The sequence below is a fragment of the Mytilus galloprovincialis genome, unplaced genomic scaffold, assembly GCF_965363235.1.
Source record: "Mytilus galloprovincialis unplaced genomic scaffold, xbMytGall1.hap1.1 HAP1_SCAFFOLD_256, whole genome shotgun sequence".
NCBI lineage: Eukaryota > Metazoa > Mollusca > Bivalvia > Mytilida > Mytilidae > Mytilus > Mytilus galloprovincialis.
Genome location: NW_027468177.1, coordinates 12,424 through 31,806, shown reverse-complemented (window position 1 = coordinate 31,806; position 19,383 = coordinate 12,424). Strand labels below are relative to the sequence as shown.

Here is a 19,383-nt window from a genome sequence, read left to right as displayed (position 1 = left end):
ATGTTATGAAGTTCAGGTCGCCAGTAATGGAACAATGACTGCGTCATTTTCCAATAACACACCACCAGTCATTTATGTCTATCATTGTTTTTCCTTATAAATGAAAAATTGCTGTTTCATCCACTTGTTAAAAATGGAAAATTGTGATGATGAAAGCAACTGGATGCAACTATTGTGAACACCAGTCCAACTAATTATCACTTTCTATGGTGGGCCAAAGCGATGTGACAAACTGCCGCCTTGAGCCATGGAGCCAAGGTTTGCTGAAAGTGATGTTAACACCAACAAATCTACAAATCTACTCTACAATTCATTAGGAAATCAACCAGTGTAAATAAATGTAACAAAAACAGTGTTAGAATATCATTTTATTTTTCAATGACATAAGTCCATGCAATAAATGGAAAATGAGTCATATCTCTATATTTAAATATTTATAATATCAATTTGGTGAAAATGATGATTTTATCATAATAAACAATGACAATGACCGCCTCTTATATCAAAATTATATTGAATTCATTGTTTTCCCCTATTTATATAAAATGCCATGATACAGATGAATAGTCTGTAATTTACAAAATTGATTTATGCAAGAAAATTTAATTATAAAAAAAAAATCAAAACGTTCTTAAATTTTCATTTACGGGAAAAGGTTTAATCATAGTTATTGTTCTTTTTACGCTGATTACAGAACAGGTTTAGTCATAGTCATTGTTTATACAGTCAGTATGATTCCACAACACATGAATAGTTTACATATAAATTTTACCCTGTGTATGGAACATTTATAAAAAAAAAACTCAATCATCACAGAAACCATTCACGTTAAACCAACTTTTTTCATGAAACCGGTCAATTCAATTTCTATTCTATAAAGAGCTAATTAAAAGTATTCTGCCTTAGTGATTTTGGTACATTTGTAATAAACACCTGCATATTTTTTTTGATAATTCTTGATAAAATTAAATAGAATTTCCAACTTGCTAATCGCGTACCAACATGAATGGTTTCTGGTGTAAAGTATAAAATCATTAAAGTAAAAATAATGGTAGGATGGTAACTTTATTAGTTCAGATTGAAAATAATACTTAAGTTGGACATGATTAGGTAGAATTAAAGTAAGTGATGAATATAAATCAAAAAGTAATTAATTACCCGTACAAATCAATGGCAGTGGTCTAAGAGTATATAACTAAATCATAAAGAAATGTAGTGTAATGAAGTTTAGTAGAGGGGGAACAGTATGAGGAGACCAGTAAAGTACTCTGAATTAGACGGGGATACAGTTACAAATATATCCATAGAAAATCTTGAATAGAAAAATGATTTCGATTCAAAATAAAATACTGACAATCAAGCACAAAAGAAAATTGTGACTCAATCAATTCAAATGAATGTATACAAAATCATTAACTCTGGTGAAAAAATCCTTGACTAAAAAAAGCCATAAAAACTTATATTTTGCCAAATTAAATCCCTTGCGGTCAGTCATGTTGGTTGTCTACATTATCAATATTTGTTGTAATTTAGAACCTTCACATTCTAAAGAAAATTCTGTTGGTAATTTGGTGTCAAAAAGCTTAGTAGTTATAATGCAAACTTTGCATGTGGAAAACTTGCACACTGACAGGTGATGAATGACAAATGAAGCCTCTTCTGACAAGGTTAACATTAAAGATTTTGCTTTGTAGTTTATTGGCTAACTAACTGTGACACAAATGTAAGATAAAAACTAATGGAAAGTAAAAAGGAGATTTCTATACAACTGTCATTTCTACTATAACTACATGGTGCTGAATTTTATGATAAATTAATAAAGGTCATTATTTGGGACTACAAGGTAAATTTAAATTAATAATTTCATATGATAATTATATGGTGAATACATTATTACTCAAACAGTTTCAAATGGCTCAAATAGAAGATACTAGCTTTTAATGTGCACCTCTTCTAAAAATGTGTCTGTTAACAAAAATACAGTTCCACTTTTTAAAATCTGATTTCTAAATAAAGAATTAAACTTAACAGTTACTAAGCTTTTGACTCTTCACAACACAACAAACAATAGGTTGTAACTGTTTAATCAGTTGAAAGTGTTTGAGTGATAAGTTTCTTAAAATTGAATGACATTTTTTCAATTCAAATTTTTGAGGTAGATATTATAAGTTACATTATGACTAAAACTGAAAAGCTGATTAATTGAAGTGTATAATTTGTTGGCATTAACTCATACATTGTCTAAATTCTGAACTTACCATCAATGGCATATAAATATATTACAACTTGGAAATTAATCAAATTAAAAAAAAAACATGAAATTATTGCTGATGATAAATATTACTAACTTTTACGAAAAGCAAGCTAATAGTGTTAATTCTAAACAACATTGTAAAATAATTACCAATAACATCAGTTCTAAAAAAGTATGACATGTAAAACAAGTTTTGATTGGCTGACATCAGTCATCAATTCCTTATTGTGGCAGTCAACACTATTTTTATAATAAAAGTAAACAAACTGTCATGAACTGTTTTGTCAAGAAATTGCCTGCTTTATTTATTTTATTAAAATCTTGTGAATTTAGGGGACAGGTTTCAATTCATATGATTATTGGTTAGCACTAAAACGACACATTTATTGAAATTGCATCATGACGTCCAGATAAAAAAGTAAGAAAATAACAATATCTATATACAAAACACAACCTGACTTCAATGTACTGAATCAACAATCACTTTGTGAAAAGCAAAAAATACAGGAGCACCATCTTGTTACACTATAAAGCAAAATAAAAAAAAATGCATAAAATGTACAATGCATAAAAAATGTGCACCAAAAAAATATTTTCCAAAAATTTGAAAAAGGTTTAAAGAAAGCATCATTTATAACTTCCACATCTAAACAGAATAAAATGGTCACAAAAACAGTTCAGACTGTCATATAACAGTACAATAGTAGAATTACCAATATTGTGAAGATGATTTGAAAAAGGGGAACATATTCAAAATGTAGCTTTTCAACAAACAAACAAAAAAAATCTCATTTTATACATTAATAATCTGAAGTCAAATATATTTTGAAGGAAATCTAGAAGAACATTATGTTTTAACAATCTTTTTAACTTAAACTGATACCCAAAGTTAAGATAATTTTGAATCCAATCATATAAATATTTCCTACTGACACACCCTTGTGTTACATGTATTTAGATACGATTCACTTTCAAACTCATCTAACCCAACATCCATGTGACTACGTTTCTATATTACAAAGTGAGGTATCATATCGGAAACATTTCACATACAAAGATGGAAATTTCTCTTGTCTACACCAATATCTACATATATATATATGTAGGACTCTAAAGTGCGATGGGGACGCTAAAGTGCGATGGTCACGCTAAAGTGCGATGGTATACGCTAAAGTGCGATGCATCCACACGCTAAAGTGCGATGGTCCGCGAAAGTATAGACGTAAGAAACGTAGTTTGATTATGACGTTATCAGTCGTTTATACAAACCAAAAATGAACATGCCGGAAGATAGTTTCAGAATATTTTATTAACAATTTTTACAATAAATGTCCATGACTTTAATACTAGTAATTGATTTAAACTTAACCGTTCTTTGTCGGCTGTAGCGCAATGTTTATTTTTTTCGAGTGCTGGAAGGACTTGTATTCTGTAGTGAACAAATTTACTAAACACATACAAAACAGTATACGCATACTTATCCTGCTTCTATTAGAAGCAAACGGATACATCTGAAGCATTGTTTATGTGGCAGTTTACTTTTTGATCCTCTTTAAAATGCTGTCGATTTTAATAAAAGATACGTCCGACGGTAAAATAGACATACATGTTTTCATGTGTGAATTATAAATTTTCTGCTTAACTAAACATTTGTTTGTACTGTACATTGTAGGAAAATAAAACATGCATTGTTCTCGCTAAGAAAAAGGAGAAAGCTAGGCGAACATTGCCTTTCTCTCGCATTTGACATGATTAAAAGCTTATAAATAAAAGAATAAATATTAGTAGGGGAATAAGGGTATTCCCCTACTAATGTTGCATATTCCGACAATGAACGAATTTTGTATTTATAATTTTTCTATGACGACTGTATTTAAAGGAAGGTTGTAACATTGGTGTGAACGACAATATATACCAATTATCCAAATATTCAATACCATGAATACGCTCCAAATTGTTAAAATTTATTTTACATGAAATTTAATATTTTGCGACACATAAATTAGTACCTTTATAGCAATTATTACTTGGTCGAATTGTTTATTTAGAAACAATTACTTAAGCCTACCGGAAAATTATAAAGCCTATCACATATGTTATACCTTAGCATACTAGCTTTTGTAAAACTTTTTTAACCTCGATGTTTTAACCCCTCGAATCTTACCCTTTGGACCATCGCACTTTAGCGTGATACACCATCGTACTTTAGCGAACAAACAACCAACGCACTTTAGCGTGAGACACCATCGTACTTTAGCGTAGACCATCGCACTTTAGCGTGACCATCGCACTTTAGAGTACCATCGCACTTTAGAGTCCTACATATATATATATATACATGTACCTACAAAATTGTTTTAAAACTGATCATAAAATGTTAAATCAATAATATGCAGGAAATTTAAACACAAGAAAATGTTTCCTCACCCAAAAGTTGAAAAAATAAAGTCAAGTTATGTTTAAACTAGGTCAATTATTATTTGCAAGTATCTTATTTCATTATTTCAAAATGAAAAATATAAATGAAGGATACACATAAAAATCTTACTGGCATTTTAGTAGTTCATCTGAGAAGTTGACAAAAATATAAGCACCAAAATAATTATCACATGTAACGAAACCATGTAAAAATATAAATAATCATGACTTCTAAAATGAAAAACTGATTTCTACCTACATCAGATCTATTAAGATTGGTACATAATATGTAACATAAAAGTATCAAATACATACACAACATAGGTAACTGTTTCATTATTACGGTACTTCCTTATCTATATAGCAGCTGGGGTATTTATATAATAGTTTAACACCAATAAGTCTATAACAACATTCATAAAAGTAGTATTCTTCCATTAATTGTGTCTCAAATATCTAAAGCTTGACATCCATAACAAAAATCAATAGTGCTGAATGGGCTATTAAATGGTTGGCTAAACACATTCTGTTTAAAAAAAAATAGAATTCTACTCATTTCTTAGTGATATTCATGTAATCCAAGTTTCATGTTTTATCAACAATTGGGACATATTTTTTTTATAATAGTGTCATATTATAGGAAAGTTGAGAAATACTGTAGTTGAGAGGTTAGAAATGTGGTATTGGGTGACAACTGTTTATGAATCAAATTAAAATTCTACACAGGCAAATTCCACTTGAAAAACTTGACCACATTTTCACTATTTTGACACCCTCACCCACATCCTGATTGAAATCTACCACAAAAGCAACCATAAATTGACAATTTTATACTGATGATGTTGTATCGATTCCAACACTTACAAATATTTCTGACTTTATCACATGATTTATACATGCAAAATGGGACACAGGATTAGGTATTTTCTCTTTCAGATACAGAAATATGGCTGCCTCAAGAATATGATAATATTTTTACAGTACATGTATTATAAATCATATTTATATTTAAAAAAATATTTGTGACCATAAAAAATGACATCAAAATATAACATTGTATAAATAAAATGACTTATGGATTATTACACTGAAATAATGCTGGCAAGTGAAGGCCTCAATATTTACATTAATGAAAATGTTTTTATTTACAATGATATTTTCTTGCTATTAAAACTGAAAAGTATAGTTTGGTTCTGGAAAATGGCTTTTGAGCAAAGTTAAATATAATATCACTATTTAAATAACAGATTAAAAAAAAATCAAAGTGTGAATAAATCAAAGTAAAACTACAACTGTACTGGACAGGTAAAAAAATTAAGTAAGCGTAATAAATATTTACAAGCTGTCTGATTTGATGTTTGTATATACTGATTCAACTTAAAAAAAAAGATAATTCTGTTTAAAAAGTAACCAATTCATTGCATAATTTAAATAAAAAACAAATTACAAAAAATTGTCACCTAGCAACAAAGAACATGAAAATCCTTTAAAAGGGACATAACATACAACAAAGATTTCAATGAATACATAAATAAGATGAGATTGCCAACCAACATGATTTATAGTCAGTTATAAAATTACTACAAATAACCAAATTTACTACAAAAAACAGGAACAGATTAAATCTTATACAAGGGAGATAATTTGAAAAAAAATATGACTTAATAATATCAAATTTAATTTAAAAGTTTTCTATAATTGTTTACTTGTGAAATATTAACAAAATATTTTCACAAAATTAGTCTTTCAAATACTCTGCAAATCACAAATCACATCAAACTTTCATAAAAAATAGGTACAAAAATATTTATAATAATGTCATGTTTTAACAGGCTTGTAAGGAACTTTAGAGATAATATCTTTCTCCTTATTAGAAGTTCTGTCTTTAAATAATTTACTCTGTTTCTCTCGACTCGGCAGTGAAGGAGACACAGCACCAGAGTCCATTTGTTGTACTAAGGCAGCACGCTCAGAACCCCTCGTCTTCGCCTCTCTTGAAGGTTTTAAAATTGAAACTTGTTGCTGTAAAATAATAGGCACTATTTAAGAAGCTGAATAAAGACTAAATGGTACACCCTTTTCCCCCACATTGAAATTGTTGTGAGCATAAACTCATATATATTAAGAGCTTGTCTATGAGAAAACCATGCAATATGCCAAAAATCGTCCGGAAGCTAGTTTCGAAATATAATGTTATGTGACATGTATCTGGAAGGCTACCATGTAGGGACTCTGTGTACACCATCAAAAGTGCAAATATTTGATTCTATTTTTAGAAATAAGCAATTCTATTTTTAGAACACATCCCAGCATTGGCACAAGCATTTTCTTATGAAGAAATGGCCATCTTTGTAATTGTTTTTTTTGTCATTTTTATACCAAATGTAGTAAATTTTTTTGACAGAATGCAAGTTAAACATGCTTTAAACTGCATAAAACAGTTTTTACCGTCAAATGTTATGAATTGGCATCATGCCAACTTTTGAAAAATGATTGGTACAGAGAGGTTGATGCTGCTTACTGTTTTCAAAAGTTAATAATTTGAAAGATAACACCTGAATTTTGTTTCTGTTGTGCTTTTTATGTTTCATAAGGTTGATATATTCAGAATCTGTAAGCTTTTGCTTTGCAAATAAGTTTTAATGACATTTTGAGCATGTCAAAAAATCTAAAATTTTAACGAAAAAAAAGAAGAATTTCAGGCAGAATATACTATTTACTTGTAAACAAACTCCTCAATTTATCTAAAATTTACTGGTATATATAGAAAATAATTAAAGAGAAAAATTATAAACACAATATTATTTTTTTAACATCAAAATTGAGAAATTCAAGGGTTTTAGATAAATTTGATTATCAAAATATTTTTCCTATCTTAATCCAATATTCATATCCTATAGTATTCATCAGGACATAACAGTTCTAATTTCAAATATTTATTTGGTAGATATATTTGATTTAATAATTTCAAATTTAATCTTAAATTTCTGTCTGTATAGAAAAATTAAGACAAAACCTTCATGGTGCCCCAGTAAAAAATTGATTTACCTCCCCTGATTGTACTCTTTAATGTTTACATTGGAGACAAAATGGAACCACATCTTCTGTATTATTACATGGACAATCTGTAATTATGTAATTAATGCATAACTATGCAGTATGAGAAAAAGAATGAAATGAAATGTACATTTGCTTATAAATCTGAATGTGGACAATCATTACATTATGCTTCAAATGTCCTGTGTATCCCTATAACCAAAATTTATGTGACAAACCCACAAGTACCCATTTACGTAGTCTTGTGTGTAACTCCACGGACTATGAACTACCAGAAGGGGTTTTAATACTGTACAGAAGTGGGATATTTTCAATAGACTGTTCATCATGTGACATTTACATATGCCCGAAACACAGGGATGATTTTGGAATATAGTGGAGGCGTCAAACAAGAAAGTGCCAGTCACCTACACATCCAGACAAGAGTGTTGCAAAACCAAGTAGAGGCATACCAGCATCAGTATGCCAAGAGCTACGGATGACAAAGAGAAAACCTCTGCTAGTTGGTTCAGGTACAAATTTCTAGTATGATTTAAAAGTGTGATAAAATTTATTTAGATAAAACTTTGTATGGAAAAGGGGGAGGGGTGGTTATACATGTGATTGTAAATGCATTTCATGCGAAATACTCAATTTAATAAAATTCTTACAAAACATTAAATGTCATGCATAAAAAAAATATTTGGGAGATATTCTGAGACAATTTTTTGGGGTGGTGGTGGATTTACAATTCCTATCCTGGATTGAAAATCAACATTGACAAAAGCCTTTGGGTGTATACATATAAAAAAGAAGATGTGGTATGATAGCCAATGAGACAACTGTCCTCAAGAGACGAAAATGACACAGAAATTAACAACTATAGGTCACCATACAGCCTTCAACAATGAGCAAAGCCCATACTGCATAGTCGGCTAACGAGAAAACTGATTGCCTTATTTACTTATTTCATATATATACATATATCTATATATGTATATAAGAAATATGTATATATAAAAGGAATGAGGATATGTGGTTTGATTGCCAAAGAGACAATTATCCACAACATTTAAGTAGTATAGTCGGCTGTAAAATTTTAAACAGTAAAAAAGAATGAAAACAAATGGCCCATATTTACAACATATCAATTAACGAACAACAAATATGACAGACATGAACCAACAATGTACAAAAAAACTTCCCAGATAAACGGATTATTAGTAAAATTTCAACAAATAATGAACCATAACCATGCTAACTTGAGTTTTCTTGGAGTGAGTTAGGTACTAATTAATATCAGCAATATCTCAGACAAGTTCTATAATGGTGGACAATGGATTCTTTAAAGTGCAAGCAGGAGACATTGATACTCTGTTATTTTGCTATTTTGGAAAAAAGCATTGGTTTTGCTCCTATTTATTAGCCTCCATTTTGCTAAGATATCAATTTATAAAATATTAACAGAAAAACAATATTTTTTAGTTATCGACCTGGGACAATGTGCAATGGGGGTAACATTAAAACTCTCATTTTAGGGCAAGAATCCTTCAACAAAAAATCTATGATTTCCTTCTCTCCGGTCAGAATATACATGTACTTTCTTCAGTTCAGTTATAAAAAAAACATCCTCTATCTCTATATCCCATTTCAATAAGTTTATCAAAGCAATCAGATCTCATATGTTTATGGCATATACATGTAACAAGTGTCTGCCCTTTACATCATTAATTTTTTATACATGTACTTTCTTCAGTTCAGTTATAAAAAAAACATCCTCTATCTCTATATCCCATTTCAATAAGTTTATCAAAGCAATCAGATCTCATATGTTTATGGCATATACATGTAACAAGTGTCTGCCCTTTACATCATTAATTTTTTATACATGTACTTTCTTCAGTTCAGTTATAAAAAAAACATCCTCTATCTCTATATCCCATTTCAATAAGTTTATCAAAGCAATCAGATCTCATATGTTTATGGCATATACATGTAACAAGTGTCTGCCCTTTACATCATTAATTTTTTATACATGTACTTTCTTCAGTTCAGTTATAAAAAAAACATCCTCTATCTCTATATCCCATTTCAATAAGTTTATCAAAGCAATCAGATCTCATATGTTTATGGCATATACATGTAACAAGTGTCTGCCCTTTACATCATTAATTTTTTATACATGTACTTTCTTCAGTTCAGTTATAAAAAAAACATCCTCTATCTCTATATCCCATTTCAATAAGTTTATCAAAGCAATCAGATCTCATATGTTTATGGCATATACATGTAACAAGTGTCTGCCCTTTACATCATTAATTTTTTATACATGTACTTTCTTCAGTTCAGTTATAAAAAAAACATCCTCTATCTCTATATCCCATTTCAATAAGTTTATCAAAGCAATCAGATCTCATATGTTTATGGCATATACATGTAACAAGTGTCTGCCCTTTACATCATTAATTTTTTATACATGTACTTTCTTCAGTTCAGTTATAAAAAAAACATCCTCTATCTCTATATCCCATTTCAATAAGTTTATCAAAGCAATCAGATCTCATATGTTTATGGCATATACATGTAACAAGTGTCTGCCCTTTACATCATTAATTTTTTATACATGTACTTTCTTCAGTTCAGTTATAAAAAAAACATCCTCTATCTCTATATCCCATTTCAATAAGTTTATCAAAGCAATCAGATCTCATATGTTTATGGCATATACATGTAACAAGTGTCTGCCCTTTACATCATTAATTTTTTATACATGTACTTTCTTCAGTTCAGTTATAAAAAAAACATCCTCTATCTCTATATCCCATTTCAATAAGTTTATCAAAGCAATCAGATCTCATATGTTTATGGCATATACATGTAACAAGTGTCTGCCCTTTACATCATTAATTTTTTATACATGTACTTTCTTCAGTTCAGTTATAAAAAAAACATCCTCTATCTCTATATCCCATTTCAATAAGTTTATCAAAGCAATCAGATCTCATATGTTTATGGCATATACATGTAACAAGTGTCTGCCCTTTACATCATTAATTTTTTATACATGTACTTTCTTCAGTTCAGTTATAAAAAAAACATCCTCTATCTCTATATCCCATTTCAATAAGTTTATCAAAGCAATCAGATCTCATATGTTTATGGCATATACATGTAACAAGTGTCTGCCCTTTACATCATTAATTTTTTATACATGTACTTTCTTCAGTTCAGTTATAAAAAAAACATCCTCTATCTCTATATCCCATTTCAATAAGTTTATCAAAGCAATCAGATCTCATATGTTTATGGCATATACATGTAACAAGTGTCTGCCCTTTACATCATTAATTTTTTATACATGTACTTTCTTCAGTTCAGTTATAAAAAAAACATCCTCTATCTCTATATCCCATTTCAATAAGTTTATCAAAGCAATCAGATCTCATATGTTTATGGCATATACATGTAACAAGTGTCTGCCCTTTACATCATTAATTTTTTATACATGTACTTTCTTCAGTTCAGTTATAAAAAAAACATCCTCTATCTCTATATCCCATTTCAATAAGTTTATCAAAGCAATCAGATCTCATATGTTTATGGCATATACATGTAACAAGTGTCTGCCCTTTACATCATTAATTTTTTATACATGTACTTTCTTCAGTTCAGTTATAAAAAAAACATCCTCTATCTCTATATCCCATTTCAATAAGTTTATCAAAGCAATCAGATCTTATATGTTTATGGCATATACATGTAACAAGTGTCTGCCCTTTACATCATTAATTTTTTATACATGTACTTTCTTCAGTTCAGTTATAAAAAAAACATCCTCTATCTCTATATCCCATTTCAATAAGTTTATCAAAGCAATCAGATCTCATATGTTTATGGCATATACATGTAACAAGTGTCTGCCCTTTACATCATTAATTTTTTATACATGTACTTTCTTCAGTTCAGTTATAAAAAAAACATCCTCTATCTCTATATCCCATTTCAATAAGTTTATCAAAGCAATCAGATCTCATATGTTTATGGCATATACATGTAACAAGTGTCTGCCCTTTACATCATTAATTTTTTATACATGTACTTTCTTCAGTTCAGTTATAAAAAAAACATCCTCTATCTCTATATCCCATTTCAATAAGTTTATCAAAGCAATCAGATCTCATATGTTTATGGCATATACATGTAACAAGTGTCTGCCCTTTACATCATTAATTTTTTATACATGTACTTTCTTCAGTTCAGTTATAAAAAAAACATCCTCTATCTCTATATCCCATTTCAATAAGTTTATCAAAGCAATCAGATCTCATATGTTTATGGCATATACATGTAACAAGTGTCTGCCCTTTACATCATTAATTTTTTATACATGTACTTTCTTCAGTTCAGTTATAAAAAAAAACATCCTCTATCTCTATATCCCATTTCAATAAGTTTATCAAAGCAATCAGATCTCATATGTTTATGGCATATACATGTAACAAGTGTCTGCCCTTTACATCATTAATTTTTTATACATGTACTTTCTTCAGTTCAGTTATAAAAAAAACATCCTCTATCTCTATATCCCATTTCAATAAGTTTATCAAAGCAATCAGATCTCATATGTTTATGGCATATACATGTAACAAGTGTCTGCCCTTTACATCATTAATTTTTTATACATGTACTTTCTTCAGTTCAGTTATAAAAAAAACATCCTCTATCTCTATATCCCATTTCAATAAGTTTATCAAAGCAATCAGATCTCATATGTTTATGGCATATACATGTAACAAGTGTCTGCCCTTTACATCATTAATTTTTTATACATGTACTTTCTTCAGTTCAGTTATAAAAAAAACATCCTCTATCTCTATATCCCATTTCAATAAGTTTATCAAAGCAATCAGATCTCATATGTTTATGGCATATACATGTAACAAGTGTCTGCCCTTTACATCATTAATTTTTTATACATGTACTTTCTTCAGTTCAGTTATAAAAAAAAACATCCTCTATCTCTATATCCCATTTCAATAAGTTTATCAAAGCAATCAGATCTCATATGTTTATGGCATATACATGTAACAAGTGTCTGCCCTTTACATCATTAATTTTTTATACATGTACTTTCTTCAGTTCAGTTATAAAAAAAACATCCTCTATCTCTATATCCCATTTCAATAAGTTTATCAAAGCAATCAGATCTCATATGTTTATGGCATATACATGTAACAAGTGTCTGCCCTTTACATCATTAATTTTTTATACATGTACTTTCTTCAGTTCAGTTATAAAAAAAACATCCTCTATCTCTATATCCCATTTCAATAAGTTTATCAAAGCAATCAGATCTCATATGTTTATGGCATATACATGTAACAAGTGTCTGCCCTTTACATCATTAATTTTTTATACATGTACTTTCTTCAGTTCAGTTATAAAAAAAACATCCTCTATCTCTATATCCCATTTCAATAAGTTTATCAAAGCAATCAGATCTCATATGTTTATGGCATATACATGTAACAAGTGTCTGCCCTTTACATCATTAATTTTTTATACATGTACTTTCTTCAGTTCAGTTATAAAAAAAACATCCTCTATCTCTATATCCCATTTCAATAAGTTTATCAAAGCAATCAGATCTCATATGTTTATGGCATATACATGTAACAAGTGTCTGCCCTTTACATCATTAATTTTTTATACATGTACTTTCTTCAGTTCAGTTATAAAAAAAAACATCCTCTATCTCTATATCCCATTTCAATAAGTTTATCAAAGCAATCAGATCTCATATGTTTATGGCATATACATGTAACAAGTGTCTGCCCTTTACATCATTAATTTTTTATACATGTACTTTCTTCAGTTCAGTTATAAAAAAAAACATCCTCTATCTCTATATCCCATTTCAATAAGTTTATCAAAGCAATCAGATCTCATATGTTTATGGCATATACATGTAACAAGTGTCTGCCCTTTACATCATTAATTTTTTATACATGTACTTTCTTCAGTTCAGTTATAAAAAAAACATCCTCTATCTCTATATCCCATTTCAATAAGTTTATCAAAGCAATCAGATCTCATATGTTTATGGCATATACATGTAACAAGTGTCTGCCCTTTACATCATTAATTTTTTATACATGTACTTTCTTCAGTTCAGTTATAAAAAAAACATCCTCTATCTCTATATCCCATTTCAATAAGTTTATCAAAGCAATCAGATCTCATATGTTTATGGCATATACATGTAACAAGTGTCTGCCCTTTACATCATTAATTTTTTATACATGTACTTTCTTCAGTTCAGTTATAAAAAAAACATCCTCTATCTCTATATCCCATTTCAATAAGTTTATCAAAGCAATCAGATCTCATATGTTTATGGCATATACATGTAACAAGTGTCTGCCCTTTACATCATTAATTTTTTATACATGTACTTTCTTCAGTTCAGTTATAAAAAAAACATCCTCTATCTCTATATCCCATTTCAATAAGTTTATCAAAGCAATCAGATCTCATATGTTTATGGCATATACATGTAACAAGTGTCTGCCCTTTACATCATTAATTTTTTATACATGTACTTTCTTCAGTTCAGTTATAAAAAAAACATCCTCTATCTCTATATCCCATTTCAATAAGTTTATCAAAGCAATCAGATCTCATATGTTTATGGCATATACATGTAACAAGTGTCTGCCCTTTACATCATTAATTTTTTATACATGTACTTTCTTCAGTTCAGTTATAAAAAAAACATCCTCTATCTCTATATCCCATTTCAATAAGTTTATCAAAGCAATCAGATCTCATATGTTTATGGCATATACATGTAACAAGTGTCTGCCCTTTACATCATTAATTTTTTATACATGTACTTTCTTCAGTTCAGTTATAAAAAAAAACATCCTCTATCTCTATATCCCATTTCAATAAGTTTATCAAAGCAATCAGATCTCATATGTTTATGGCATATACATGTAACAAGTGTCTGCCCTTTACATCATTAATTTTTTATACATGTACTTTCTTCAGTTCAGTTATAAAAAAAAACATCCTCTATCTCTATATCCCATTTCAATAAGTTTATCAAAGCAATCAGATCTCATATGTTTATGGCATATACATGTAACAAGTGTCTGCCCTTTACATCATTAATTTTTTATACATGTACTTTCTTCAGTTCAGTTATAAAAAAAAACATCCTCTATCTCTATATCCCATTTCAATAAGTTTATCAAAGCAATCAGATCTCATATGTTTATGGCATATACATGTAACAAGTGTCTGCCCTTTACATCATTAATTTTTTATACATGTACTTTCTTCAGTTCAGTTATAAAAAAAACATCCTCTATCTCTATATCCCATTTCAATAAGTTTATCAAAGCAATCAGATCTCATATGTTTATGGCATATACATGTAACAAGTGTCTGCCCTTTACATCATTAATTTTTTATACATGTACTTTCTTCAGTTCAGTTATAAAAAAAAACATCCTCTATCTCTATATCCCATTTCAATAAGTTTATCAAAGCAATCAGATCTCATATGTTTATGGCATATACATGTAACAAGTGTCTGCCCTTTACATCATTAATTTTTTATACATGTACTTTCTTCAGTTCAGTTATAAAAAAAACATCCTCTATCTCTATATCCCATTTCAATAAGTTTATCAAAGCAATCAGATCTCATATGTTTATGGCATATACATGTAACAAGTGTCTGCCCTTTACATCATTAATTTTTTATACATGTACTTTCTTCAGTTCAGTTATAAAAAAAACATCCTCTATCTCTATATCCCATTTCAATAAGTTTATCAAAGCAATCAGATCTCATATGTTTATGGCATATACATGTAACAAGTGTCTGCCCTTTACATCATTAATTTTTTATACATGTACTTTCTTCAGTTCAGTTATAAAAAAAAACATCCTCTATCTCTATATCCCATTTCAATAAGTTTATCAAAGCAATCAGATCTCATATGTTTATGGCATATACATGTAACAAGTGTCTGCCCTTTACATCATTAATTTTTTATACATGTACTTTCTTCAGTTCAGTTATAAAAAAAACATCCTCTATCTCTATATCCCATTTCAATAAGTTTATCAAAGCAATCAGATCTCATATGTTTATGGCATATAACAAGTGTCTGCTCTATACATGTACATCATTAATTTTTTTTTTTTACCACCTATATTCATTATGTTTTTCAGTCTATGCTTCCGTTGTCCGTATTCTGTCTGTCCTGCTAAGTTTAAAGTTTTTGATGAAGTTGAAGTATAAAAAACTTGAAAATTAGTACACATGTTCCCTATTATATGATCTTTCTAATGTATATAGATATAGGAAGATGTGGTGTGAGTGCCAATCATGAATGAGACAACTCTCCATTCAAATAACAATTTATAAAACTAAACCATTATAGGTCAATGTACGGCCTTCAACACGGAGCCTTGGCTCACACTGAACAAAAAGCTATAAAGGGCCCCAAAATTACTAGTGTAAAACCATTCAAACGGGAAAACCAACGGTCTAATCTAAATAAAAAACGAGAAACATGTATAAATTACACAAATAAATGACAACTACCGGTACTGTACATCAGATTCCTGACTTAGGACAGGTGCAAACATTTGCAGCAGGATTAAACGTTTTAATGGTACCGAACCTTCTCCCTTTTTATGACACAATACCATAACATCACAACATAGAAAACCACACGATAAAATATCAATTGGAAGGCTTAACTCAATCAAAAAACGTAAATTAACACACTATGAACGAATAATTTTGATCTGCGATACCTGAATGCAAATGCACAGTTAACAAAATTTTAATTCCTTTAATGGTATCACGTTGCCGTCGTCAGAGAAGTCTGAAGATACTTAGTTTCTGGACAATAATCTTAGTTTTAGTGAATGGATATCTATAAAATCTAAACACAAAGTTTGAAACCAAAAAAGGAAGGTTGGGATTGATATTGGGGGTTACATATGGTTCTAACAATTTAGGAATTAAGGGGCTAAAAAGAGGTCCAAATAATCATTTTTCTAGTATCCAGACAACAACTTTTGTGTAAGTGAATGGATCTTTTAGAAATTATACCACAAGGTTCCATAGCAAAAAAAGGAAGGTTGGGATTGATTTTCTGGGTTATGGTCCAAACTGTTTAGGAAATAGGGGCTAAAAAGGGGCCAAAAAGTTGAAAATCAATACTTTTATAATACTTCGTATAAATTGTTTACTTCTTGACCAATTTCAATGGGGTTTTATTCTTGAATTCTTTAATATGCAAATCTAACCATGCATTTAGATTTTTGATTTTTGGCCCTTTATCAAATTGGTCCACATTGAGGTCAAAAGGGTCCAAAATTAAATTTTGTTTGAATTCATCAAAAATTGAATTATTGGGGTTCTTTGATATGCCGAACCTTACTGTGTATTTAGATTTTTAATTTTGGGTCTCGTTTTCAAATTGGTCTACATTATGGTCCAAATGGTCCAAAAATTAACTTAATTTGATTTTAAAAAAAATTGAATATATGGGGTTCTTTGATATGCTTAAACTATACATGTATTTTGAATTTTTGATAATGGGCCCAAGTTTCAAGTTGGTCCAAATTGGGGTCCAAAATTAAACTTTGTTAGATTTCAAAGTGTACCAAAATTCTAAAAAAACATTATAATTTGTTTTTTTTTTTTCTTCAGATTCAGAATGTGACTTTCCACTATCATCACAGTCCACTCAGACGTTTTCCCAGACCACAACCTCTGATTGGGAAGAAGAAAACATGGCTCCAAGAGAGATTTTCAATGCTGCAATGAAAATGCTTTCCAGAAATTTTCCAGCACTAAATTCACAGCTACTGTTGCCATGGACTAGCCTCTCAAAAAGTTCATCCTCATATTATACCAAAATTATTACAGAAGCTATCCAGCTGATTGCACAGTATGTTGCACCAGGTCAGGAAAATAATCTTTTGACGGATGTGTGCAAGAAGTGGATATCATTAAAAGAAGACAAACCTGACACAATGACTGAGGCGTTGATTGCATCCTATCAACAGCAGAACATCAGATTAAGTTAGATGCAAATTTTATCCCTATTTGCAAATAAACATACAAAGGAAAGATTAATGAAACTTGTACCAGGACTTAGTTTTTTTAAAATTGATGCTGCCCGAAGACATGCACCACTAACATTTCCAGGACAATTAATAAATCCATCAAATGGGTCAATGCTTCATTAAGGGAAATACAAAAACTGATAATAAAGTTTTGGGGTCACTTATGTTTTTCATGTTAAAAAAATCATACTTTCTGTAGAAGAGGGGCGAGTGATATCAGATAGACATGTAGTTGTTAATTAATGTTATTTTTTTTTTTATAGAAACAGCTTTTTCTGCTTTAGTAAAAACAAGTTGGCTATAACTTTTAGCAATGAAAAACTAACTATTCATGAATTCTTTTCAAAATATTTTGAAACAAAGGGGGTTACTTTATTTCTGAAAATTGTGTTTTTGGTCTATTTAACCTCCATATGATAAGTTATCTCCCTTTTTAATAGGACTATTCTAAAATCTGTAAATACATTATCACAATAGGTTTGTATTAGAATCTTATCATATCAACCTTTTTATGTTCTATTTATAATTCAGCAATATTTGATAAAGTACTTTCACAGAAAATAATTTGTTTTTAACAGGCAAAAAAAGGTGTTTAGCCACACCCTCTCCAATCATCTTAAAGCAACCAAACTTCATTTTCTAAATACTGTGTGTATATTATTTCTATGTAGTCTGCTTTTTATTCATTTTCATGTAGACCAAATTTTAATATCTGGTAGAATTATTATTTTTAAAAAAGTGTGTCATTTATTTATTTTGCCTTTGCTCAAATTTGTTGCCAACCAATAACACCATAATTTTTAATTGTCCATACCCACCGAGATATTTTAAACGAATTATTTAATTTAATGTAGTCTCTTGTATAATCTGAGTAAAACCTCACTTCCAGTGTTCATTTTTAATAAGTCACTGTTTGCTTTATTGAATCTGGAATTTTATCAATTTTTCAGGTTTAAAAAAAGGGGGGGGGGATAGTAGATTGGAAATATTTTTTTTAATATTCAAATGCAAAGCAAAACCTGTTATATGGTAGCAAGTAAGACTTGAATTATTGTAAAAAAAAGCAAAAATAAAGAAATAAAAGTGTTATCTTAGTATATACAACCCTATGAACTTTGGCATTTTTTAGAAAATAGGAAATTTGGAAAATTGCAAAATTTACAGAGTTATCTGCCCTTGGGTAACTTCAATTTTTTTTTTATGGCAGATATGGCTATGAAAAGGTCTTTGTATGATGTTTTACAATTGATGCCACTTTTGTTGATGATATGTTTATAAATACATTAAATATTGTTTCAAAATATGCTTATTTTGTGTATTTTCTATTGGTTTTCATCCAAAAATTTCCAAATTACAGGTGGCGCCCCCTACGGCCAAGATATATAAATCAGATCAAAACATTATATTTATTTACAGTAGTTATGGTAAGGTTTACCTACAAACAAGATTTCATAAAGATTGGCAAATATTGATTCCGGACTATTTTGCATGGTTTTCTCATGGACAGGCTCTTA

The 19,383-nt window shown here is 29.5% G+C and overlaps 2 protein-coding genes across 2 annotated transcripts in view; one reads left to right on the top strand and one right to left on the bottom strand.

The window, feature by feature from the left end:
• Positions 1–350: 350 nt before the first annotated feature.
• The window catches only part of LOC143061264 (low-density lipoprotein receptor-related protein 4-like), a 31,395-nt gene continuing 12,362 nt past the window's right edge, over positions 351–19,383 (bottom strand). The window contains exon 11 of the mRNA XM_076233705.1: positions 351–6,694. Within this exon, the coding sequence (XP_076089820.1) occupies positions 6,491–6,694 (204 nt within the window). The 3' untranslated portion in view covers positions 351–6,490. The remainder of the gene's footprint in view (positions 6,695–19,383) is intronic.
• Positions 7,544–19,378, top strand: LOC143061263 (uncharacterized). The gene is made up of 2 exons (XM_076233704.1): positions 7,544–8,241; positions 17,451–19,378. Exons 1-2 carry the CDS (start codon positions 8,208–8,210, stop codon positions 17,828–17,830), a joined length of 414 nt encoding a protein of 137 aa, XP_076089819.1. The 5' UTR covers positions 7,544–8,207; the 3' UTR covers positions 17,831–19,378.

What these genes read in the sequence shown, in the direction of transcription:
- LOC143061263 (XM_076233704.1), top strand. Translation starts at nt 8,208, where the DNA reads ATGACAAAGAGAAAACCTCTGCTAGTTGGTTCAG. An exon ending in ACCTCTGCTAGTTGGTTCAG is followed by an intron (nt 8,242 to 17,450) that starts GTACAAATTTCT and finishes TTTTTTCTTCAG; the next exon opens with ATTCAGAATGTGACTTTCCA.